The sequence below is a fragment of the Manacus candei genome, unplaced genomic scaffold, assembly GCF_025592945.1.
Source record: "Manacus candei isolate 608988 ecotype Guabito, Panama unplaced genomic scaffold, ASM2559294v1 h1tg000252l, whole genome shotgun sequence".
Lineage (NCBI taxonomy): Eukaryota > Metazoa > Chordata > Aves > Passeriformes > Pipridae > Manacus > Manacus candei.
In genome coordinates, this window is record NW_026138300.1 from 1 (window position 1) to 24,972 (window position 24,972).

The 24,972-nt window shown below is 61.4% G+C and overlaps 2 protein-coding genes across 2 annotated transcripts in view; one reads left to right on the forward strand and one right to left on the reverse strand.

Moving 5' to 3' along the window:
• Positions 1-38: 38 nt before the first annotated feature.
• LOC127464655 (vacuolar protein sorting-associated protein 28 homolog) lies at positions 39-6,013 on the forward strand (the record flags this gene model as incomplete). Its single annotated transcript, XM_051775079.1, is given in 7 exon segments — positions 39-70; positions 1,793-1,898; positions 2,016-2,117; positions 3,749-3,802; positions 5,595-5,648; positions 5,650-5,687; positions 5,776-6,013. Coding segments are annotated over 7 exon segments (504 nt in total), but the record flags the coding sequence as incomplete, so codon positions are not given.
• LOC127464656 (tonsoku-like protein) overlaps positions 6,005-24,972 on the reverse strand; it is a gene marked incomplete at its 5' end in the record, with an annotated part of 54,234 nt that continues 35,266 nt past the window's right edge. The window contains 13 exons of the mRNA XM_051775080.1: positions 6,005-6,114; positions 6,302-6,965; positions 7,055-7,188; positions 7,987-8,060; positions 11,185-11,435; positions 13,896-14,037; positions 15,066-15,218; positions 16,746-16,942; positions 16,974-17,039; positions 20,221-20,299; positions 20,389-20,539; positions 23,415-24,138; positions 24,234-24,357. Of these exons, the coding sequence (XP_051631040.1) occupies positions 6,844-6,965; positions 7,055-7,188; positions 7,987-8,060; positions 11,185-11,435; positions 13,896-14,037; positions 15,066-15,218; positions 16,746-16,942; positions 16,974-17,039; positions 20,221-20,299; positions 20,389-20,539; positions 23,415-24,138; positions 24,234-24,357 (2,217 nt within the window). The remainder of the gene's footprint in view (positions 6,115-6,301; positions 6,966-7,054; positions 7,189-7,986; positions 8,061-11,184; positions 11,436-13,895; positions 14,038-15,065; positions 15,219-16,745; positions 16,943-16,973; positions 17,040-20,220; positions 20,300-20,388; positions 20,540-23,414; positions 24,139-24,233; positions 24,358-24,972) is intronic.

Consider the following 24,972-nt stretch of genomic DNA (forward strand, 5'->3'; position numbering starts at 1 on the left):
GATGGGATCCCCCCCATGGCCCCCCATTCCCACTCCAGCCCTACATCAAGGATTGTGTGACCCCCAACGAGTGAGTGGGACCCCCCTGCCCCCCATTCCCACTCCAGCCCTACATCAAGGACTGTGTGACCCCCAATGAGTGAGTGTGGGACATCCCAAATCCTTGGGATGGGATGGGACCCCCCCATGGCCTCCCCCCTGCTCCCCCCATTCCCACTCCAGCCCTACATTAAGGATTGTGTGACCCCCAATGAGTGAGTGAGGGATCTGGGAACATCCCAAATCCTTGGGATGGGATGGGACCCCCCCCATGGCCCCCCATTCCCACTCCAGCCCTACATCAAGGACTGTGTGACCCCTAATGAGTGAGTGGGACCCCCCCCATGGCCTCCCCCCTCCCTGTGCCCCCATTCCCACTCCAGCCCTACATCAAGGACTGTGTGACCCCCAATGAGTGAGTGTGGGACATCCCAAATCCTTGGGATGGGATGGGATCCCCCCATGGCCCCCCATTCCCACTCCAGCCCTACATCAAGGATTGTGTGACCCCCAAGGAGTGAGTGAGGGATCTGGGAACATCCCAAATCCTTGGGATGGGATGGGACCCCCCATTGTGCCCCCTCCCTGCCCCCCCATTCCCACTCCAACCCTACATCAAGGATTGTGTGACCCCCAACAAGTGAGTGTGGGGCATCCCAAATCTTGGGATGGGATGGGATGGGCAGGGACCCCCCATTGTGCCCCCTCCCTGCCCCTCATTCCCACTCCAGGCCTACATCAAGGATTGTGTGTCCCCTAATGAGTGAGTGTGGGACATCCCAATCCTTGGGATGGGCTGGGACACCCCCAATCCTTGGGATGGGCTGGGACACCCCAAATCCCTGGGACACCCCAAATCCCTGGGATGGGCTGGGACACCCCAAATCCCTGGGACACCCCAAATCCCAGGATGGGCTGGGACACCCCAAATCCTTGGGCTGGGCTGGGACACCCCAAATCCCTGGGACACCCCAAATCCCTGGGACACCCCAAATCCTTGGGCTGGGCTGGGACACCCCAAATCCCAGGATGGGCTGGGACACCCCAAATCCTGGGATGGGTTGGGACACCCCAAATCCCTGGGATGGGCTGGGACACCCCAAATCCCTGGGACACCCCAAATCCCTGGGACACCCCAAATCCTTGGGCTGGGCTGGGACACCCCAAATCCTTGGGCTGGGCTGGGACACCCCAAATCTCTGGGATGGGCTGGGACACCCCAAATCCCCGGGATGGGCTGGGACACCCCAAATCCCTGGGGACAACCCCAAATCCCAGGATGGGCTGGGACACCCCCAAATCCTGGGATGAGTTGGGACACCCCAAATCCCTGGGATGGGCTGGGACACCCCAAATCCCCGGGATGGGCTGGGACACCCCAAATCCCTGGGACACCCCAAATCCCAGGATGGGCTGGGACACCCCAAATCCTGGGATGAGTTGGGACACCCCAAATCCCTGGGATGGGCTGGGACACCCCAAATCCCCGGGATGGGCTGGGACACCCCAAATCCCTGGGACACCCCAAATCCCAGGATGGGCTGGGACACCCCAAATCCCAGGGACACCGCAAATCTCTGGGATGGGCTGGGACACCCCAAATCCCTGGGACACCCCAAATCCCCGGGATGGGCTGGGACACCCCAAATCCCAGGGACACCGCAAATCTCTGGGATGGGCTGGGACACCCCCAAATCCCTGGGACACCCCAAACCCCCAGGATGGGCTGGGACACCCCGCCCCCCCGTTGCAGGTACACGGCCGCCTGTTCCCGCCTCCTGGTGCAGTTCAAGGCCGCCCTGAAGCAGGTGCAGGGCTCCGAGATCAGCTCCATCGACGACTTCTGCCGCAAGTTCCGGGTGAGCCCCCCCGGGATCCCCCCCCGGGATTCCCCCCCGGGACCCCCCCCGGGATCCCCCCGGAATTCCGGGTGTCCGGGAGGGCTCCGTGTGCCACGGGCTGTCCCCTCCCCCCAGCTGGACTGTCCCCTGGCCATGGAGAGGATCAAGGAGGACAGACCCATCACCATCAAGGACGACAAGGGCAACCTCAACCGCTGCATCGCCGACATCGTCTCCGTACGGAGCCGGGGGGGCGGGGGATGGGGGAATGGGGGGGTTGGATCCCGGTGATCCCGTCCCGGTGATCCCATCCCGGTGATCCCATCCTGGTGATCCCATCCTGGTGATCCCGTCCCGGTGATCCCATCCTGGTGATCCCATCCCAGTGATCCCGTCCCAATGATCCCATCCCATTGATCCCATCCCATTGATCCCATCCCAGTGATCTGATCCCATCCCATTGATCCCATCCCAATGATCCCATCCCAGTGATCCCATCCCAGTGATCCCATCCCAATGATCCCATCCCAGTGATCCCATCCCATTGATCCCATCCCATTGATCCCATCCCAGTGATCTGATCCCATCCCATTGATCCCATCCCAATGATCCCATCCCAGTGATCCCATCCCAGTGATCCCATCCCAATGATCCCATCCCAGTGATCCCATCCCATTGATCCCATCCCAGTGATCCCATCCCGGTGATCCCATCCCAATGATCCCATCCCAATGATCCCATCCCAATGATCCCATCCCATTGATCCCATCCCAGTGATCCCATCCCGGTGATCCCATCCCAATGATCCCATCCCAATGATCCCATCCCAATGATCCCATCCCATTGATCCCATCCCAGTGATCCCATCCCGGTGATCCCATCCCAATGATCCCATCCCAATGATCCCATCCCAATGATCCCATCCCATTGATCCCATCCCAGTGATCCCATCCCGGTGATCCCATCCCAATGATCCCATCCCAATGATCCCATCCCAATGATCCCATCCCAATGATCCCATCCCATTGATCCCATCCCAGTGATCCCATCCCGGTGATCCCATCCCAATGATCCCATCCCAATGATCCCATCCCGGTGATCTGATCCCGGTGATCCTGTCCCGGTGATCTGATCCCAGTGATCCCATCCCATTGATCCCATCCCAGTGATCTGATCCCATCCCATTGATCCCATCCCAATGATCCCATCCCAATGATCCCATCCCAGTGATCTGATCCCATCCCATTGATCCCATCCCAATGATCCCATCCCAGTGATCCCATCCCAATGATCCCATCCCATTGATCCCATCCCATTGATCCCATCCCATTGATCCCATCCCAATGATCCCATCCCAGTGATCCCATCCCAGTGATCCCAATCCCATTGATCCCATCCCAATGATCCCATCCCGGTGATCTGATCCCGGTGATCCTGTCCCGGTGATCTGATCCCAGTGATCCCATCCCAATGATCCCATCCCAGTGATCTGATCCCATCCCATTGATCCCATCCCAATGATCCCATCCCAATGATCCCATCCCATTGATCCCATCCCAATGATCCCATCCCATTGATCCCATTCCAATGATCCCATCCCAGTGATCCCACCCCATTGATCCCATCCCAATGATCCCATCCCAGTGATCTGATCCCATCCCAGTGATCTGATCCCATCCCAGTGATCCCATCCCATTGATCCCATCCCATTGATCCCATCCCAGTGATCCCATCCCATTGATCCCACCCCATTGATCCCATCCCAGTGATCCCATCCCATTGATCCCATCCCATTGATCCCATCCCAGTGATCCCATCCCAGTGATCTGATCCCATCCCAGTGATCCCAATCCTTGCTCTTCCCCCAGCTCTTCATCACGGTGATGGACAAGCTGCGCCTGGAGATCCGAGCCATGGACGAGGTTGGGATCGGGATGGGATTTGGTGGGGGGATTTGGGATGGGGGGATGGGATGGGGGATGGGATTGGGGGGTCGGGATGGGATTTGGGATGGGGGGGTCGGGATGGGGTGTTGGACTGGGGGGTCGGGATTGAGAGTTGGAAAGTGGAGCGTTGGGTTTGGGGTCGGGATGGGGGGGTCGGGATGGGGGGGTTGGGATGGGGGGTCGGGAAAGGGGCTGGGATGGGGAGTTGGGATGGGGGGATTTGGGATGGGGGGTCAGGATGAGGGGATTTGGGATAGGGGGCTCAGGATGGGGAGAGTGGGGATGGGGGGTTCGGGATGGGGGGTCGGGATCGAGAGTTGGAAAGAGAAGCATTGGGATTGGGGTCGGGATTGGGGTTGGGATGGGGGGTTGGGATGGGGGGTTGGGATGGGGGGTCGGGATGGGGGGTCGGGATGGGGGGTCAGGATGGGGGTCAGGATGGGGGTTGGGATGGGGGCATTTGGGATGGGGGTTGGGATGGAGGGATGGGTTGGGGTTGGGAAAGGGGTTGGGATTGGGGGGTTGGGACGGAGGCATGGGATGGGGGTCGGGATGTGGGGTCAGGATGGGGGGGTCAGGATTTGGGATCAGGATATGGGATTGGGATGGGGGTTGGGATGGGAGGATTGGGATGGGGGTCAGGATTGGGGGTCGGAATGGGGGGTCGGGATGGGGAGGGTTGGGATGGGGGTCAGGATTTGGGATCAGGATATGGGATTGGGATGGGGGTCGGGATGGGGGGTTGGGATGGGAGGATTGGGATGGGGGGTCAGGATTTGGGATCAGGATATGAGATTGGGATGGAGGTCAGGATGGGGGGTCAGGATGGGGGGTCAGGATTGGGGGGTCGGGATGGGGAGCGTTGGGATGGGGGGGTCAGGATTTGGGATCAGGATATGGGATTAGGATGGAGGTCGGGATTGGGGGTCAGGATGGGGGGAATGGGATGGGAGGATTGGTTTGGGGGTTGGGATGGGGGTCAGGATTTGGGATCAGGGTATGGGATCGGGATGGGGAGTCAGGATGGGGGGATGGGATGGGGGTCGGGATGGGGAGGGTTGGGATGGGGGGGTCAGGATTTGGGATCAGGATATGGGATTGGAATGGGGGTTGGGATGGGGGGCTGGGATGGGAGGGTTGGGATAAGGGTCAGTATGGGGGTCAGGATGGGTGGTCAGGATGGGGGGGTGGGATGGGGGGTCAGAATGGGGGTCGGGATGAGGGGTTTGGGGTGGGGGATGGGATGGGGGATGGGATGGGGGGATGGGATGGGGGTCGGAATGGGGAGCATTAGGATGGCGGGGTCGGGATTTGGGATCGGGATGTGGGATTGGGATGGGGGTTGGGATGGGGGTCAGGATGGGGGGTCAGGATTTGGGATCAGGGTATGGGATCGGGATGGGGAGTCGGGATGGGGGGATGGGATGGGGGTCGGGATGGGGAGGGTTGGGATGGGGGGGTCAGGATTTGGGATCAGGATATGGGATTGGAATGGGGGTCGGGATGGGAGTCGGGATGGGGGGTCAGGATTTGGGATCAGGATATGGGATTGGGATGGGGGTTGGGATAGGGGTCAGGATGGGGGGTCGGGATGGGGAGCATTGGGATGGGGGGTCAGGATGTGGGATTGGGATGGGGGTTGGGATGGGGGTCAGGATTTGGGATCAGGATATGGGATTAGGATGGGGGTCGGGATGGGGGCTCAGGCCACGGGAGCATTGCCGTGGGGCTGCCTCGTCCTGCCCCCCGAACCCTCCCGGTCCCACAGATCCAGCCGGACCTGCGGGAGCTGATGGAGACCATGAACCGCATGAGCCACCTGCCCCCCCGACTTCGAGGGCCGCCAGAAGGTCAACCAGTGGTGAGTCCTGGGCCAGGAGGTCACGGGGGGGTCACTCCCAGCTGGTTTTGGGGGGTCCCTGATCCCCCCCTCCCCGCCCCTTGCCAAGGCTGCAGACGCTCAGCGGGATGTCGGCCTCAGACGAGCTCGACGACTCCCAGGTCCGGCAGATGCTCTTCGACCTGGAGTCGGCCTACAACGCCTTCAACCGCTTCCTGCACGCCTGAGGCCCTCCCAGTGCCTCCCAGTACAAACCAGGCCCTCCCAGTGCCTCCCAGTACAAACCAGTTCCAACTGGGGCGGGGGGAAAGCCGGGACAATAAACGGGGGGCGGCGGATCCCGAAAATCACAAAATCCGTGGATAAATAACGGGGTGTAATAATGACCCTGCTGGGAGCCACCGGATCCCACAGGGATCCCCCAGTCCCTCCCAGTGCCTCCCAGTCCCTCCCAGTCCAAACCAGTCCCCCCCAGTCCCTACTGGTGTGGGAGGAAAGCTGGGACAATAAACGGGGGGCGGCGGATCCCGAAAATCACCGGAGCCGTGGATAAATAACGGGGTGTAATAATGACCCTGCTGGGAGCCACCGGAGTCTGTTGGGATCCCCCAGTCCCTCCCAGTGCCTCCCAGTACAAACCAGTCCCTACTGGGGTGGGAGGAAAGCCGGGACAATAAACGGGGGGCGGCGGATCCCGAAAATCACAAAATCCATGGATAAATAACGGGGTGTAATAATGACCCTGCTGGGAGCCACTGGACCCCATGGGGATCCCCCAGTCCCTCCCAGTCTCTCCCAGTCCCTCCCAGTCTCTCCCAGTCCCCCCCAGTCCCTGCTGGGGTGGGGGGAAAGCCGGGACAATAAACGGGGGGCGGCGGATCCCGAAAATCACAAAATCCATGGATAAATAACGGGGTGTAATAATGACCCTACCAGGGCAGAGTGGGAGCTACTGGATCCCACAGGGATCCCCCAGTTCAAACCAGTCCCTCCCAGTCCCTCCCAGTCCCTGCTGGTGCAGGAGGAAAGCCGGGACAATAAACGGGGGGCGGCGGATTCCGAAAATCACAAAATCCATGGATAAATAACGGGGTGTAATAGTGACCCTGCCGGGAGTCACCGGATCCCATGGGGATCCCCCAGTCCCTCCCAGTCCCTCCCAGTCCCTCCCAGTCCCTCAGGAGCTCTTCCAGCAGAGCCTCTGGTCCCTCCGGCCGCGGCGCCGGCAGAGCCGGAGCTCCCGGATCATCCCGGTGCTCCTGGTCCAGGTGGGATCATCCAAGGGCCCCACGGAGCATCCTGGGGAAGGAGGGGGGGTCGTTTAGGGATGGGGGGGGGGTGACACGGGGGGGGGGACAGACACAAGGGGACAGGGGGACAATTCCCACCTGCCAAGTTGAGGAATTCCAGCCCCCGGCCCCGCTTTTCCAGGGCCCCGAGCAGCGACCGCAGGCCCTCGGTGCTGATCCCGGGGTTGGCCGAGAGATCCAGGGAAACCAGGGAGGGGCAGGACGGCAGGGACCTGGGGAGGGGCAGGGAGAGGGTCAGGGGGGGCCCCGGTGTCACCCCCTGGTCCCCAGGAGGGTCCCAGTGTCACCAAGGGGGTCCCAATGTCCCCAAGGGTGTCCCAGTGTCCCCAGGGGGGTTCCCGTCATTCCCAGTGTCCCAGGTCGGAGCGGGGTCTCCGTTGGGATGGGAAAGGGAAGGATCCTCCTGCCAGGACCCCTCCAGATGTCCCCAGGGTCCCCTTGTCCCCTCCCCTGGCCACCCCCTTGTCCCCAAGGGTGTCCCAATGTCCCCAAGGGTGTCCCAATGTCCCCAAGGGGGTCCCAGTGTCCCCAGGGGGGTTCCCGTCATTCTCAGTGTCCTGTTTGGGAATGGGGTCTCTGTTGGGATGGGAAGGGAAGGATCCCAATGCCAGGACCCTCCCAGATGTCCCCAGGGTCTCCTTGTCCCCAGGAGGGTCCCAATGTCCCCAAGGGTGTCCCAATGTCCCCAGGGGGGTCCCAATGTCCCCAGGGGGGTTCCCGTCATTCCCAGTGTCCCATTTGGGAATGGGGTCTCCGTTGGGATGGGAAAGGGGAGGATCCCAATGCCAGGACCCCTCCAGATGTCCCCAGTGTCCCCTTGTCCCCTCCCCTGACTACCCCCTTGTCCTCAGGAGGGTCCCAGTGTCCCCAAGGGTGTCCCAATGTCCCCAGGGGGGTTCCCGTCATTCCCAGTGTCCCGGGTCGGAGCGGGGTCTCCGTTGGGATGGGAAGGGGAGGATCCTCCTGCCAGGACCCCTCCTGTCCCCCTCAGTGTCCCCTTGTCCCCTCACCTGGCCACCTCCTCGATGTCCTCGTCCCTCAGGTGGTTCCCCGAGAGCGTGAGGTGACTCAGGGCACAGCCCTCCTGCCAGGGGGAAAACTGGGAATGACACCGGGAATGGCACCACCCTGGGAATGGCACCGGGAGTGGTACCACCCTGGGAATGGCACCACCCTGGGAATGGCACCGGGAATGGCACCACCCTGGGAATGGCACCACCCTGGGAATGGCACCATTCTCCCGGGAATGGCACCAGGAATGACACCATTCTCCTGGGAATGGCACCACCCTGGGAATGGCACCACCCTGGGAATGGCACCACCCTGGGAATGGCACTGTCCTCCCGGGAGTGGCACCGGCATCCCGGGAATGGCACCGTTCTCCTGGGAATGGCACCAACCCAAGAAAGGCACCACCCCCTCTATCCCACTGTCCCCAACATTCCACGTCCTCTCTGTCCCAATGTCCCCAAAATTCCATGTCCCCAACATTCCACATCCTCTCTGTCCCACTGTCCCCAACATTCCACATCCTCTCTGTCCCACTGTCCCCAACATTCCATATCCCTTCTATCCCCACTGTCCCCAACATTCCATGTCCCCTCTGTCCCACTGTTCCCAACATTCCATGTCCTCTCTGTCCCTCCTGTCTCCAACATTCCATGTCCTCTCTGTCCCAGTGTACCCAACATTCCATGTCCCCTCTATCCCCGATGTCCCCAACATTCCACATCCCCTCTGTCCCAGTGTCCCCAACATTCCATGTCCCCTCTGACCCCAATATTCCATGTCCCCTCTATCCCCAGTGTCCCTAAAACTCATCCCCAGTGCCCCCAACATTCCATGTCCCCTCTGTCCCAGTGTCCCCAACATTCCATGTCCCCTCTGACCCCAATATTCCATGTCCCCTCTATCCCCAGTGTCCCTAAAACTCATCCCCAGTGCCCCCAACATTCCACGTCCCCTCTGTCCCAGTGTCCCCAACATTCCATGTCCCCAGTGTCCCCAACATTCCATATCCCCTCTGTCCTGCTGTCCCCAACATTCCACATCCCCTCTATCCCCACTGTCCCCAACATTCCATGTCCCTTCTGTCCCAGTGTCCCCAACATTCCATGTCCCCTCTATCCCCAATGTCCCCTCTATCCCCAATGTTCCCAACATTCCATGTCCCCAACATTCCATGTCCCCTCTGTCCCAGTGTCCCCAACATTCCATGTCCCTTCAATCCCCAGTGTCCCCAACATTCCACATCCCCTCTGTCCCAGTGTTCCCAACATTTCATATCCTTTCAATCCCCACTGTCCCCAACATTCCATGTCCTCAACATTCCACATCCCCTCTGTCCCCAGTGTCCCCAAAACTCCATGTCCCCGTGTTCCCCCTGTCCCAGTGTCCCCAACATTCCACGTCCCCAACGTCCCCCGTGTCCCTTCTGTCCCAGTGTCCCCAACATTCCATGTCCCCAACATTCCATGTCCTCAACATTCCACGTCCCCTCCATCCCACTGTCCCCAGCATTCCATGTCCCCTCTGTCCCAGTGTCCCCAACATTCCATGTCCCCAACATTCCATGTCTCCTCCATCCCAGTGCCCCCAACATTCCATGTCCCTTCTGTCCCACTGTCCCCAACATTCCATGTCCCTGTGTCCCCTCTGTCCCAGTGTCCCCAACATTCCATGTCCCCAACATTCCATGTCCCCTCTGTCCCAGTGTCCCCAACATTCCATGTCCCCTCTGTCCCCAATGTCCCCAACATTCCACATCCCCTCTATCCCAATGTCCCCAACATTCCACATCCCCTCTATCCCCAATGTCCCCAACATTCCACATCCCCTCTATCCCAATGTCCCCAACATTCCACGTCCCCTCTATCCCAGTGTCCCCAACATTCCATGTCCCCTCTGTCCCCACTGTCCCCAAAATTCATCCCCACTGTCCCCAACATTCCATGGCCCCAATGTCCCAGTGTCCCCTCTGTCCCAGTGTCCCCAACATTCCATGTCCCCAACATTCCATATCCCCATGTCCCCACTGTCCCCAACATTCCATGTCTCCTCTGTCCCTGTGTCCCCAACATTCCATGTCCCAAACATTCCATGTCCCCAACATTCCATATCCCCATGTTCCCACTGTCCCCAACATTCCATGTCCCCTCTGTCCCCGTGTCCCCAACATTCCATGTCCCCCCTGTCCCACTGTCCCCAACATTCCATATCCCTTCTATCCTCTCTGTCCCCAACATTCCACGTCCCCTCTGTCCCTCTGTCCCCAACATTCCATATCCCCAACATTCCATGTCCTCTCTGTCCCAGCGCCCCCAACATTCCACATCCCCTCTGTCCCAGTGTCCCCAAAACTCCATGTCCCCAACATTCCATATCCCCAACATCCCCAACATTCCATGTCCCCAGTGTCCCCCATGTCCCTTCTGTCCCAGTGTCCCCAACATTCCCCATCCCCTCTGTCCCCAGTGTCCCCAAAACTCCATGTCCCAGTGTCCCCAACATTCCCTCTACCCCCAGTGTCCCCAACATTCCACGTCCCCTCCATCCCACTGTCCCCAGCATTCCATGTCCCCAACATTCCCTCTGTCCCACTGTCCCCAACATTCCATGTCCCAGTGTCCCCAACATTCCATGTCCCCAAAATTCCATGTCCCAGTGTCCCCAACATTCCATGTCCCCAACATTCCATGTCCCCCTGTCCGAGTGTCCCCAACATTTCGTGTCCCCAACATTCCATGTCCCCTCTATCCCCAGTGTCCCCAACATTCCATGTCCCCAACATTCCATGTCCTCAACATTCCACGTCCCCTCTATCCCACTGTCCCCAACATTCCATGTCCCCAACATTCCATGTCCCCTCTATCCTCAGTGTCCCCAAGACCCCATGTCCCCAACATCCCCAACATTCCATATCCCTTCAATCCCCACTGTCCCCAACATTCCACGTCCTCTCTGTCCCTCTGTCCCCAACATTCCATGTCCTTTCAATCCCCAGTGTCCCCAACATTCCATGTCCTTTCAATCCCCACTGTCCCCAACATTCCATGTCCCCCCTGTCCCCAACATCCCCAACATTCCACGTCCCCCCTGTCCCAGTGTCCCCAACATTCCATGTCCCTTCAATCCCCAGTGTCCCCAACATTCCATATCCCTTCAATCCCCACTGCCCCCAACATTCCATGTCCCTTCTGTCCCCTCACCTGCTCCAGGTAGGCACGGACGATCCCGCCGATGCCGGACCCTCCGGTGCCAGATCCGGTGCCGACTCCGGCGCCGGCTCCGGTGCCGGATCCGGTGCCAGCTCCGGTGACGGATCCGGTGACAGCTCCGGTGATGGATCCCAACTCCAGGCTGTGAATTCCCGGGGCCGGGATGTCCCGGAGGAGCCTCCCCAGCCCCTCCAGGCCCAGGGGGTTGTAGGACAGGGCCAGTGACCGCAGCGGGGACCTCCCTGCCGCCGGGGGCAACCAGGGGTCACCACGGGGTCACCGCGAGGTCATTCACGGGATTCGGGGGCTCGGGGTCACCAGGGGGTCATTCCCAGGATTTGGGGGCTCGGGGTCACTGGGGGGTCACTGCGGGGTCATTCCCGGGATTCGGGGGCTCGGGGTCACTGCGAGGTCATTCCGGGGATTCAGGGGCTTGGGGTCACTGGGGGGTCATTCCCGGGATTTGGGGGCTCGGGGTCACTGGGGGGTCACCACGGGGTCATTCCTGGGATTCGGGGGCTCGGGGTCACTGGGGGGTCACTGCAGGGTCAATCCCAGGATTTGGGGGCTCGGGGTCACCAAGGGGTCATTGCAGGGTCATTCCTGGGATTGGGGGGCTCGGGGTCACCGCAGGGTCATTCCCGGGATTGGAGGGCTCGGGGTCACCACGGGGTCACTGTGGGGTCAATCCCGGGATTGGGGGCTCAGGGTCACTGGGGGATCACCACGGGGTCATTCCTGGGATTTGGGGGCTCGGGGTCACTGTGGGGTCATTCCTGGGATTGGAGGGCTCGGGCTCACTGGGAGGTCACAGTGGGGTCACTGCAGGGTCATTCCCAGGATTTGGGGTCTCGGGGTCACCGTGGGGTCACCGCAGGGTCATTCCCGGGATTCAGGGGCTTGGGGTCACTGCAGGGGTCATTCCCAGGACTGGGGGTCTCGGGGTCACCGGGGGGTCCCCGGGGGGTCATTCCCAGGATTCAGGGTCTCAGGGTCACTGGGGGGTCACCAGGGGGTCATTCCCAGGATTTGGGGGCTCGGGGTCACCAGGGGGGTCATTCCCAGGATTGGGGGTCTCGGGGTCACCGGGGGGTCACTGCAGGGTCATTCCCGGGATTTGGGGGCTCGGGGTCACCAGGGGGGTCATTCCCAGGACTGGGGGTCTCGGGGTCACTGGGGGGTCACCGCAGGGTCATTCCCAGGATTCAGGGGCTTGGGGTCACTGCGGGGGTCATTCCCAGGACTGGGGAGTTCGGGGTCACTGTGGGGTCACTGGGGAGTCATTCTGGGATTGGGGGGCTTGGGGTCACCGCGGGGTCACTGCAGGGTCATTCCTGGGATTTGGGGGCTCGGGGTCACCGGGGGCGCACCGGGGGCGTCATTCCCAGGATTTGGGGACTCAGGGTCACTGGGGGGTCACTGGGGGGTCATTCCCAGGATTTGGGGACTCAGGGTCACCGGGGGGGGTCACTGTGGGGTCATTCCCGGGATTGGGGGGCTCGGGGTCACCGGGGGGGTCATTCCTGGGATTGGGGGGCTCGGGATCACCAGGGGGTCACAACGGGGTCACTGCAGGGTCATTCCCAGGATTTAGGGGCTCGGGATCACCAGGAGGTCACTGTGGGGTCATTCCCGGGATTTGGGGGCTCGGGGTCACCGCGGGGTCACCACGGGGTCATTCCCGGGATTTGGGGACTCAGGGTCACTGGGGGGTCACTGGGGGGTCATTCTGGGATTGGGGGGCTCGGGGTCACCAGGGGGTCACTGCAGGGTCATTCCCAGGATTTGGGGACTCAGGGTCACTGGGGGGTCACCGGGGGGTCATTCCCAGGATTTGGGGACTCAGGGTCACCGGGGGGGTCACTGTGGGGTCATTCCCGGGATTGGGGGGCTCGGGGTCACCGGGGGGGTCATTCCTGGGATTGGGGGGCTCGGGATCACCAGGGGGTCACAACAGGGTCACTGCAGGGTCATTCCCAGGATTTAGGGGCTCGGGATCACCAGGAGGTCACTGTGGGGTCATTCCCGGGATTTGGGGGCTTGGGGTCACCGTGGGGTCACCACGGGGTCATTCCCGGGATTTGGGGACTCAGGGTCACTGGGGGGTCACCGGGGGGTCATTCCCAGGACTGGGGGTCTCGGGGTCACTGGGGGGTCACCACGGGGTCATTCCCAGGATTTGGGGGGCTCGGGGTCACCAGGGGGGTCATTCCCAGGATTTGGGGGCTCGGGGTCACCGGGGGATCACCATGGGGTCATTCCCAGGAGTTGGGGGCTCAGGGTCACCGGGGGGGTCATTCCCAGGACTGGGGGTCTCGGGGTCACCAGGGCGTCACCGGGGGGTCATTCCCAGGATTTAGGGGCTCGGGGTCACCAGGGGGGTCATTCCCAGGACTGGGGGTCTCGGGGTCACCAGGGCGTCACCGGGGGGTCATTCCCAGGATTTGGGGGCTCGGGGTCACCAGGGGGGTCATTCCCAGGATTCGGGGGCTCGGGGTCACCGCGGGGTCACTGGAGGGTCATTCCCGGGATTTGGGGGCTCGGGGTCACCAGGGGGGTCATTCCCAGGACTGGGGGTCTCGGGGTCACTGGGGGGTCACCGCGGGGTCACTGGGGGGTCATTCCCAGGATTCAGGGTCTCGGGGTCACTGTGGGGTCCCCGTGGGGTCCCCGTGGGGTCCCCCCCGGTCCGTGGGTCTCACCTGGCAGCGGGAAGGGGCCGCCGAGGCCGCAGCCCCGCAGGCCCAGCGTGGCCAGGGCGGGCCAGGCCGGGAGCAGCCGGGCCAGGGCCGAGGGGCCGGAGCTGCCCAGGGGATTCAGGCTCAGGTCCAGCTCCTGCAGGCTCTGAGGGACACACGGACACGGGGGGGGACACACGGACACGGGGGGGGGACACACGGACATGGGGGGGACACACGGACATGGGGGGGGACACACGGACACACGGACACGGGGGGGGACACACGGACATGGGGGGGGACACACGGACATGGGGGGGGTCACACGGACACGGGGGGGGACACACGGACATGGGGGGGGACACACGGACATGGGGGGGGTCACACGGACATGGGGGGGGACACACGGACATGGGGGGGGTCACACGGACATGGGGGGGACACACGGACATGGGGGGGGACACACGGACACGGGGGGGGACACACGGACATGGGGGGGGACACACGGACGCACGGACACGGGGGGGGACACACGGACATGGGGGGGGACACACGGACATGGGGGGGGTCACACGGACACGGGGGGGGACACACGGACATGGGGGGGGACACACGGACATGGGGGGGGTCACACGGACATGGGGGGGGGACACACGGACATGGGGGGGGTCACACGGACATGGGGGGGACACACGGACAGGGAGGGGTCAGCGATGGACACATGGACACAGGGAGGGACACACAGACACGGGGGGGTCAGGGATGGACAGAGGGGTCAGGGGGGACACACGGACATGGGGGAGTCAGGGGGGGACACACAGACACGGGGAATTTTGGGAACAGAGGTAGGATTTAGGTACCCCAGTGTCAGTATTTAGTGACCACCCCGTACCTGCATCCCCCCCATTCCCGCTCCGAGGATTTAATGACCCCAAGGTCAGTATTTAGGGACCCCAATATCAATATTTAGGGTTTGATCCCTACCTGCATCCGCCCCGTCCCCGCTCCGAGGATTCAGGTACCCCAAGGTCAGTATTTAGGGACCCCAAGGTCAGTATTCAGGCACCCCAATATCAATATTTAAGGTGACCCCAATATCAATATTTAGAGTTTGATCCCTACCTGCATCCCCCCTGTCCCTGCCCTGAGGATTTAGGGTGACCCCAATATCCCTATTTAGGGTGTGACCCCTACCTGCATGCCCTTTGTCCCCGCCGTGCTGACCCCCCTGGCGCTGATCCTGTTGCCCCCCAGGTCGAGCAGGGCCAGCCCGGGCAGGGTGCCCAGGGTTGTATCAATATTTAGGGTGACCCTAATATCAATATTTAGGGTGACCCCAATATCAATATTTAGGGTGTGACCCCAATATCAGTATTTAGGGTGTGACCCCAATATCAGTATTTAGGGTGACCCCAATATCAATATTTAGGGTGACTCGAAGGTCACTATTTGGGGTGACCCCAATATCAATATTTAGGGTGACCCCAATATCAATATTTAGGGTGTGACCCCAATATCAATATTTAGGAACCCCAATATCAGTATTTAGGGTGTGACCCCAATATCAATATTTAGGTACCCCAATATCAATATTTAGGGTATGACCCCAATGTCAGTATTTAGGGTGACCCCAATATCAATATTTAGGGTGTGACCCCAATATCAATATTTAGGGTGTGACCCCAATGTCAGTATTTAGGGTGACTCCGATGTCAGTATTTAGGGTGTGACCCCAATGTCAGTATTTATGGACCCCAAGGTCAGTATTTAGGGACGTCAATATTAATATTTAGGGTGACCCCAACATCAATATTTAGGGTGTGACCCCAATATCAATATTTAGGTACCCCAAAATCAACATTTAGGGTTTGACCCCTACCTACATGCCCGTCCCTGCCCTGAGGATTTAGGGTGACCCCAAAATCCCTATTTAGGGTGTGACCCCTACCTGCATGCCCTTTGTCCCCGCCGTGCTGACCCCCCTGGCGCTGATCCTGTTGCCCCCCAGGTCGAGCAGGGCCAGCCCGGGCAGGGTGACCAGGGTTGTATCACTATTCAGGGTGACCCCAATATCACTATTTAGGGTGTGACCCCAATATCAATATTTAGGGTGACCCCAATATCAGCATTTAGGGTTTGATCCCTACCTGCATCCCCATCCCCGCTCCGAGGATTTAGGAACCCCAACATCAATATTTAGGGTGACCCCAATATCAACATTTAGGGTGTGACCGCAATATCAATATTTAGGGTAACCCCAATATCACTATTTAGGGTGACCCCAATATCAATATTTAGGGTGACCCCAATATCAATATTTAGGGTTTGATCCCTACCTGCATGCCCGTTCCCACTCCGAGGATTCAGGCACCCCAATATCAATATTTAGGGTAACCCCAATATCAACATTTAGGGTTTGATCCCTACCTGCATGCCCGTCCCTGCTCCGAGGATTCAGGTACCCCAATATCAATATTTAGGGTGACCCCAATATCACTATTTAGGGTGACCCCAATATCAATATCTAGGGTGACCCAAATATCAATATTTAGGGTTTGATCCCTACCTGCATCCCCCCTGTCCCTGCTCCGATGATTTAATGACCCCAATATCAATATTTAGGGTGACCCCAACGTCAGTATTTAGGGTAACCCCAATATCAATATTTAGGGTGACCCCAATGTCAGTATTTAGGGTGACCCCAATATCAATATTTAGGGTAACCCCAATATCAATATTTAGGGTAACCCCAATATCAATATTTAGGGTGACCTCAATATCAATATTTAGGGTGACCCCAATATCAGTATTTAGGGTGACCCCAATATCAATATTTAGGGACCCCAATATCCCTATTTAGGGTGTGACCCCTACCTGCATGCCCTTTGTCCCCGCCGTGCTGACCCCCCTGGCGCTGATCCTGTTGCCCCCCAGGTCGAGCAGGGCCAGCCCGGGCAGGGTGCCCAGGGTCCCCCAGAGCTCGGGGCACGCGGGGTCCCCGATGTTGCAGCCCCGCAGGCGCAGCTCCCGCAGCCCCTCGTGCAGCCTCAGGGCCCTCAGCAGGGGGGGGCACCTGCGGGGGGGGCAGGGCCAGCCCCCCACACACCCCAAAAACCGACGGGCAGGGGCCGTGGAGGTCCAGGACGCGCTGGAGGGCGGCGTGGGGGGCTGGGGGGGGGGGAAAAAGAGGGGGGTTTGGGGGGTGTTGGGGGGTTTGGGGGACTCCCAGAGTGATGGGGAGGGGGTTTTGGGGGGGGAAAAGGGGGGTTTGGGGGGTGTTGGGGAGTTTGGGGGTGTCCCAAAGTGCTGGGGAGGGGGTTTTGGGGGGGGAAAAGGGGAGTTTGGGGAGAAAAGGGGGGTTTGGGGGGGTCCCAGAGTGATGGGGAGGGGGCTGTGGGGGGGGGGAAAGAGGGGGGTTTGGGGAGAAAAGGGGGGTTTGGGGGGTGTTGGGGGGTTTGGGGGGACAGGAGATCAAACTGGGGAGCCCCAGAGTGGTGGGGAGGGGGTTGTGGGGGGGGAAAAGGGGGGTTTGGGGGTGATGTGGGGTTGGGGGGGTGTTGGGGGATTTGGGGGGGACAGGAGATCCACCTGGGGAGCCCCAGAGTGGTGGGGAGGGGGGAAAAAGGGGGGTTTGGGGGGTGTTGGAGGGTTTGGGGGACTCCCAAAGTGATGGGGAGGGGGCTGTGGGGGGGGGAGGAAAGGGGGTTTGGGGGCTGTTGGGGGGTTTGGGGGTGTTAGGGGGGTTTGGGGGGGGACAGGAGATCAAACTGGGGAGCCCTGGAGTGATGGGGAGGGGGCTGTGGGGGGGGAAAGGGGGGGTTTGGGGGGTGTTGGGGAATTTGGGGGACTCCCAAAGTGCTGGGGAGGGGGTTTTGGGGGGGGAAAAGGGGAGTTTGGGGAGAAAAGGGGGGTTTGGGGGGTGTTGGGGGGTTTGGGGGACTCCCAGAGTGCTGGGGAGGGGGCTGTGGGGGGGAAAAAGGGGGCTGAGTGTTGGGGAGGGGGGGAAAAGGGGGGTTTGGGGGGTGCTGGGGGGTTTGGGGTGTCCAGGAGATCAACCTGGGGAGCCCCTGAGTGTTGGGGAGGGGGCTGTGGGGGGGGGAAAAGGGGGGTTTGGGGGGTCCAGGAGATCAAACTGGGGAGCCCCTGAGTGTTGGGGAGGGGGCTGTGGGGGGGGAGAAGGGGGGTTTGGGGGGCCCAGGAGATCAAACTGGGGAACCCTGGAGTGATGGGGAGGGGGGAAAAAAGGGGGTTTGGGGGGTGCTGGGGGATTTGGGGGGTCCAGGAGATCCACCTGGGGAGCCCCAGAGTGGTGGGGAGGGGGGGAAAAGGGGGGTTTGGGGGGTGTTGGAGGGTTTGGGGTGTGTTGGGGGGCACAGGAGATCAAACTGTGGAGCCCCAGAGTGTTGGGGAGGGGGGGAAAAGGGGGGTTTGGGGGGTGTTGGGGAGTTTGGGGGTGTCCCAGAGTGATGGGGAGGGGGTTTTGGGGGGGGAAAGGGGGGTTTGGGGGGAAAAGGGGGGTTTGGAGGGTGCTGGGGGGGTTGGGGGACTCCCAGAGTGATGGGGAGGGGGCTGTGGGGGGGGAAAAGGGGGGTTTGGGGGTGCTGGAGGGTTTGGGGGGTCCAGGAGATCAAACTGGGGACACCAGGAGTGTTGGGGAGGGGGGGAAAAGGGGGGTTTGGGGGGTGTTGGGGGGTTTGGGGGGTCCAGGAGATCAAACTGGGGACACCCGGAGTGGTGGGGAGGGGGCTGTGGGAGAGGGACCCCCGGGATGGTCCCCAAAGGGACAGGGAAGGGACAGGGAGGGGATGAGGGACCCCAAGGTGACAGGGAGGGGACAGGGGTCGTCATCCCCCACCCAGGGACCCCTAAACCCCCCAGGAGACCCCCCAAATCCCCCTGATGGCCCCAAACCAGGGTCTCCCCTCTGGAAATCCCCCCCCCCCAGGATGGTCCCCAATGGAATAGGGATGGGATGAGTGTCCTGGAGGTGACAGGGGGTGACAATGGGGTGACAGGGAGGGGACAGGGGTCCTCACCCCCCACCCAGGGACCCCTAAACCCCCGTGGAGATCCCCCAAATCCCCCTGATGGCCCCACAGCAGGGGCTGTCCTGGGCATGGGACCCCCGGGATGGTCCCCAAAGGGACAGGGAGGGGACAGGGAGGGGATGAGGGACCCCAAGGTGACAGGGAGGGGACAGGGAGGGCTCAGGGGTCCTCACCTCCCACCCAGGGACCCCTAAACCCCCCTGGAGACCCCCCAAATCCCCCTGATGGCCCCACAGCAGGGTCTGTCCCGGGCATGGGACCCCCAGGATGGTTCCCAAAGGGACAGGGATGGGACAAGGAGTCCATAAAGTGTCCCTAAAGTGACAGGGAGGGGACAGGGGTCTTCACCTCCCCCCCAGGGACCCCTAAACCCCCCTGGGGACCCCCCCAAATCCCCCTGATGGCCCCACACTGGGGTTTTCCTTGGCTTTGGGACCCCCGGGATGGTCCCTGAGGGAACAGGGATGGGACAAGGAGGTGACAAGGATGTCCCCAAGGGGACAGGGAGGGGACAGGGGTTGTCACCCCCCACCCAAGGACCCCCAAACCCCCCTGGGGACCCCCCAAATCCCCCTGATGGCCCCACACCCTTGGCTTTGGGACCCCCGGGATGGGCTCTGAGGGAACAGGGATGGGATAAGGAGGTGACAAGGATGTCCCCAAGGTGACAAGGATGTCCCCAAGGGGACAGGGAGGGGACAGGGAGGGGACAAGGGTCTTCATTTCCCACCCAGGGACCCCTAAGCCCCCCTGGGCACCCCCCAAATCTCCCTGATGGCCCCACACCCTTGGTTTTGGGACCCCCAGGATGGTTCCCAAAGGGACAGGGAAGGGACAGGGAGGGGACAGGGGGTGACAGGGAGATGACAGGGGGTGACAAGGAGGTGACAGGGAGGTGACAGAGGTGTCTCCCCCTCTCTGGGGAAGGGGATGTCCCGGACATGGAACCCCTGGGATGGTCCCCAATGGAAGAGGGATGGGATAGGGAGGGATGAGGGTCCCCAAGGTGACAGGGAAGGGACAGGGGAAGGGACAGGGGGTGACAAGGAGGTGACAGGGGGTGACAAGGAGGTGACAGGGGGTGACAGGGAGGGGACAGGGGGTGACAAGGAGGTGACAGGGGTGTCCCCCCCTCTCTGGGGAAGGGGATGTCCCGGGCATGGGATCCCTGGGATGGTTCCCAAAGGGACAGGGAAGGGACAGGGAGGGGACAGGGAGATGACAGGGGGTGACAGGGAGGTGACAGGGAGGTGACAGGGGTGTCCCCCCCTCCCTGAGGAGGGGTCTGGGGGGGTCCTCACCCACTCCCAGGCTCTCGCAGGCCCTCTGGTAGCGCTGGGGAAGGGGGGGCAGGTCCCAGCCCTGCACCTCTGCCAGCACCTGCTTCCCAAAAAACACAACCCCGGCCCCAAATCCATCACCTGGAATGGGAAATCCCAGGAATTTCCCCCTGGAAAAGTGTCTCCCACCTCCTCGTTGGTGTGCAGGACGTCCCCCACCAGGTCCTGGGGGGCCAGGAGGGCCCCCTCCTTCTTCAGGAGGAGTTTGGGAAGCGTTCCCGAGGTCTGGAAGTGGCGCTCGGCGGCCCGGGAACACAGCCAGGACACCGAGGGGGAATCGCTGCGGGGAGAGGGGGATTGGGATGGGATTGGGAATGGGATTGGGAATAATGGGGGAATGGGATTGGGAATGGGATTGGGAATGGGGGGGAGTGGGATAGGGAATGGGACAGGGAATGGGGGGGAATGGGGGGGAATGGGACAGGGAATGGTACAGGGAATGGGGTGGGAATGGGACAGGGAATGGGACAGGGAATGGGGGGGAGTGGGACAGGGAATGGGACAGGGAATGGGGTGGGAATGGGACAGGGAATGGGACAGGGAATGGGGGGGAATGGGACAGGGAATGGGGGGGAATGGGGAGGAATGGGACAGGGAATGGGATTGGGAATAATGGGGGGGGAATGGGGGGAGAATGGGACAGGGAATGGGACAGGGAATGGGGGGGAGTGGGACAGGGAATGGGGGGGAATGGGACAGGGAATGGGACAGGGAATGGGGTGGGAATGGATTTGGGAATGGGGTGGGAATGGTACAGGGAATGGGACAGGGAATGGGACAGGGAATGGGGGGGAATGGGACAGGAATGGGGGGGGGATGGGACAGGGAATAACGGGGGAATGGGACAGGGAATGGGACAGGGAATGGGACAGGGAATGGGGTGGGAATGGGACAGGGAATGGGGTGGGAATGGGACAGGGAATGGGGAAGGAATGGGACAGGGAATGGGACAGGGAATGGGACAGGGAATGGGGGGAAATGGGACAGGGAATGGGGGAGGAATGGGACAGGGAATGGGACAGGGAATGGGGGGGAATGGGACAGGGAATGGGACAGGGAATGGGGTGGGAATGGGACAGGGAATGGGGGGGAGTGGGACAGGGAATGGGGGGGAATGGGACAGGGAATGGGACAGGGAATGGGGGAGGAATGGTGCAGGGAATGGGGGGGAAATAGGGTGGGAATGGTACTGGGAATGGGGTGGGAATAGGACAGGGAATGGGGGTGGGAATGGGGTGGGAATGGGACAGGGAATGGGACAAGGAATGGGACAGGGAATGGGGTGGGAATGGGACAGGGAATGGGAGGGGAATGGAATTGGGAATGGGACGGAATGGGACAGGGAATGGGGTGGGAATGGGACAGGGAATAGGTGGGAATGGTACAGGGAATGGGGGGGGAATGGGACAGGGAATGGGGTGGGAATGGGACAGGGAATGGGAGGGGAATGGGGTGGGAATGACACCAGGAATGGGACAGGGAATGGTACAGGGAATGGGGTGGGAATGGGGGGGGAAGGGGGTGGGAATGGGGGGGAATGGTACAGGGAACGGGGTGGGAATGGTACAGGGAATGGGGTGGGAATGGGACAGGGAATGGGGTGGGAATGGGACAGGGAATGGGGTGGGAATGGGACAGGGAATGGGGTGGGAATGGGACAGGGAATGGGGTGGGAATGGGACAGGGAATGGGGTGGGAATGGGACAGGGAATGGGGTGGGAATGGGACAGGGAATGGGGTGGGAATGGTACAGGGAATGGGGTGGGAATGGGGTCGAATGGGAGGGGAATGGGGTGGGAATAGCACTGGGAATTGCACTGGGAATGGGGTGGGAATGGTACAGGGAATGGGGTGGGAATGGCACTGGGAATGAGTGGGAATGGTATTGGGAATGGGGGGGGAATGGGACAGGGAATGGGGTGGGAATGAGGTGGGAATGGGTGGGAATGGCACTGGGAATGGGGGAGGAATGGTACAGGGAATGGGGGGGAAATGGGGTGGGAATGGTACACGGAATAGGGGGGGAATGGGGGGGGAAGGGGGTGGGAATAGGGTGGGAATGGGGTGGGAATGGCACCGGGAATGGGGTGGGAATGGGCTGAGAATGGTACTGGAAATGGTACAGGGAATGGGGTGGGAATGGGACAGGGAATGGGGGGGGAATGGGACAGGGAATGGGACAGGGAATGGGGGTGGGAATGGGGGGGGGATGGTACAGGGAATGGGGGGAGAATGGGGGGGAAGGGGGTGGGAATGGGGTGGGAATGGTACAGGGAGTGGGGTGGGAATGGTACAGGGAGTGGGGTGGGAATGGTACAGAGAATGGGGTGGGAATGGGGGGGAATGGGACAGGGAATGGGATTGGGAATAATGGGGGAGTGGGACAGGGAATAATGGGGGAGTGGGACAGGGAATGGGGTGGGAATGGTACAGGGAATGGGAGGGAATGGGGGGGGAATGGTACTGGGAATGGGAGGGAATGGGGTGGGAATAGGGGGAAAAGGGGGGGCAATGATACAGGGAATGGGGGGGGAATGGCACTGGGAATGGGGTGGGAATGGTACTGGAAATGGGTGAGAATGGTAAAGGGAGTGGGGTGGGAATGGGGTGGGAATGGCACCGGGAATGGGTGGGGAATGGGATGGGAATGGGGGGGAGAAGGGGGTGGGAATGGTACAGGGAATGGGGTGGGAATGGCACCAGGAATGGGGTGGGAATGGAGATGGGAATGGGGTGGGAATGGTATAGGGAATGGGGTGGGAATGGGGTGGGAATGGTACAGGGAATGGGTGGGAATGGCACTGGGAGTGGGGTGGGAATAGCACTGGGAATGGGGTGGGAATGGCACTGGGAATGGGATTAGAATGGCACTGGGAATGGGTTGAAATGGCATTGGGAATGGCATTGGGAATGGGGTGGGAAGGGGGTGGGAATGGGACAGGGAATGGGGGGGGAATGGTACAGGGAACAGGGTGGGAATAATATCGGGAATGGCACTGGGAACAGGGTGAGAATGGCAGTGGGAATGGCACCAGGAATGGGTGGGCATGGCTTTGGGAACAGGGTGGGCATGGCTTTGGGAACAGGGTGGGAATGGCCCCGGGACACTCTGGGGGGGAAGTCTGGAATGGGGGCAGTTCCCCCCCCCCCCTCACCTCAGGGGCACCGGGATCAGGAAAACGTTGTCCTGGACACGGACACGGACCCGCAGGGTGGGATTGGGGGTCACTGCTGGATTCGGGATCACTGAGGGATTCGGGATCACTGAGGGATTCGGGATCACCGCTGGATTCGGGATCGCCGCTGGATTTGGGATCACTGAGGGATTTGGGATCACCGAGGGATCCGGGGGCACTTCAGGATCCGGGATCCCCCCCTGGGCCTCCCCCTCCTCCCCCAGGCCATTCCCAGGCTCCGGGGGGGGCCGGGATCGCCCCGGGGGGACCCTCGGGACCCTCCGGATCCTCCCCTTGATCCCGGCGGGATCATCCCGAGGTTCCTCCCGGCGCTGCCGTGGCCTCTTCCTGGCCCCTCGGGAGGATGCCCCCAGGTCGTCCTCCAGCCAGTCCTCCTGCTCCAGGAATTCCCGGGCCGGGATGAGCGCCGGGAGCTGGGAAAGGCCCGGGACGGATCCGGAGCTTCCCGGGGCGGCTCCGGCGCTTCCCAGGATGGATTTGGCGCTTCCCAGGTTCCGGATGGCGGCTCCCAGCTCGTCCTCCTCCTCCTCCTCGGCCTCCGGGAGGCACCGGCGCTTCCTCCCGGGCGAGGGAAGGTCCCCGTGATTCCCGGGAAGGGGAAGATTCCCGGGATTCTCCGGGATCAGTCGCTCGGAAAGCTCCGCGTCGAACAGCGACGACTCCTGCGACGGCTCCGGGGGGGCTTTGGGGACGTCAGAGACCCCTCAAATCACCAGGGGAAGGGGGATAGGAGCCCCCTCTGGGAATTTTGGGAATTCTGGGGACGCCCAATCCCACCTTTTTGGGCCATGGCCTCCCGGAGCAGCCGCTGGGCCGCCCGGCAGCGTTCCCGCGTGTCCCGGTCCAGCTCGGCGCCGTAGGTGCCTTCCCACTCCTGCAGGGTGGCCAGGGGGGTCTGGCCCTGCAAGGGGAGGGGATTTCGGGGGGTCCTGAGGGGGTCCTTGATCCCCTCCTGTCACCTCCAGGACACTTTGTCCCTTCCCTGTCACTTTGGGGACACTTTGGGGACTCCTTGTCCCATCCCTGTTCCCTTGGGGACCATCCCAGGGCAGCCATCAGGGGGATTTGGGGGGTCCCCAGGGGGGTTTAGGGGTCCCTGGGTGGGAGATGAAGACCCCTGGACCCCTCTCTGTCACCTTCAGGACCCCTGTCCCCTCCCTGTCCCATCCCTGTCACTTTGGGGACACTTTGGGGACACTTTGGGGACTCCTTGTCCCATCCCTGTTCCCTCGGGGACCATCCCGGGGGTCCCAAAGCCAAGGGAAACCCCAGTGTGGGGCCATCAGGGGGATTTGGAGGGGTCCTCAGGGGGGTTTAGGGGTCCCTGGGGGTGGGATGAGGACCCCTGGACCCCTCCCTGTCACCTCCAGGACACTTTGTCCCTTCCCTGTCACTTTGGGGACACTTTGGGGACACTTTGGGGACTCCTTATCCCATCCCTGTTCCCTTGGGGACCATCCCAGGGCAGCCATCAGGGGGATTTGGGGGGTCCCCAGGGGGTCTCCGGCGTCCCTGG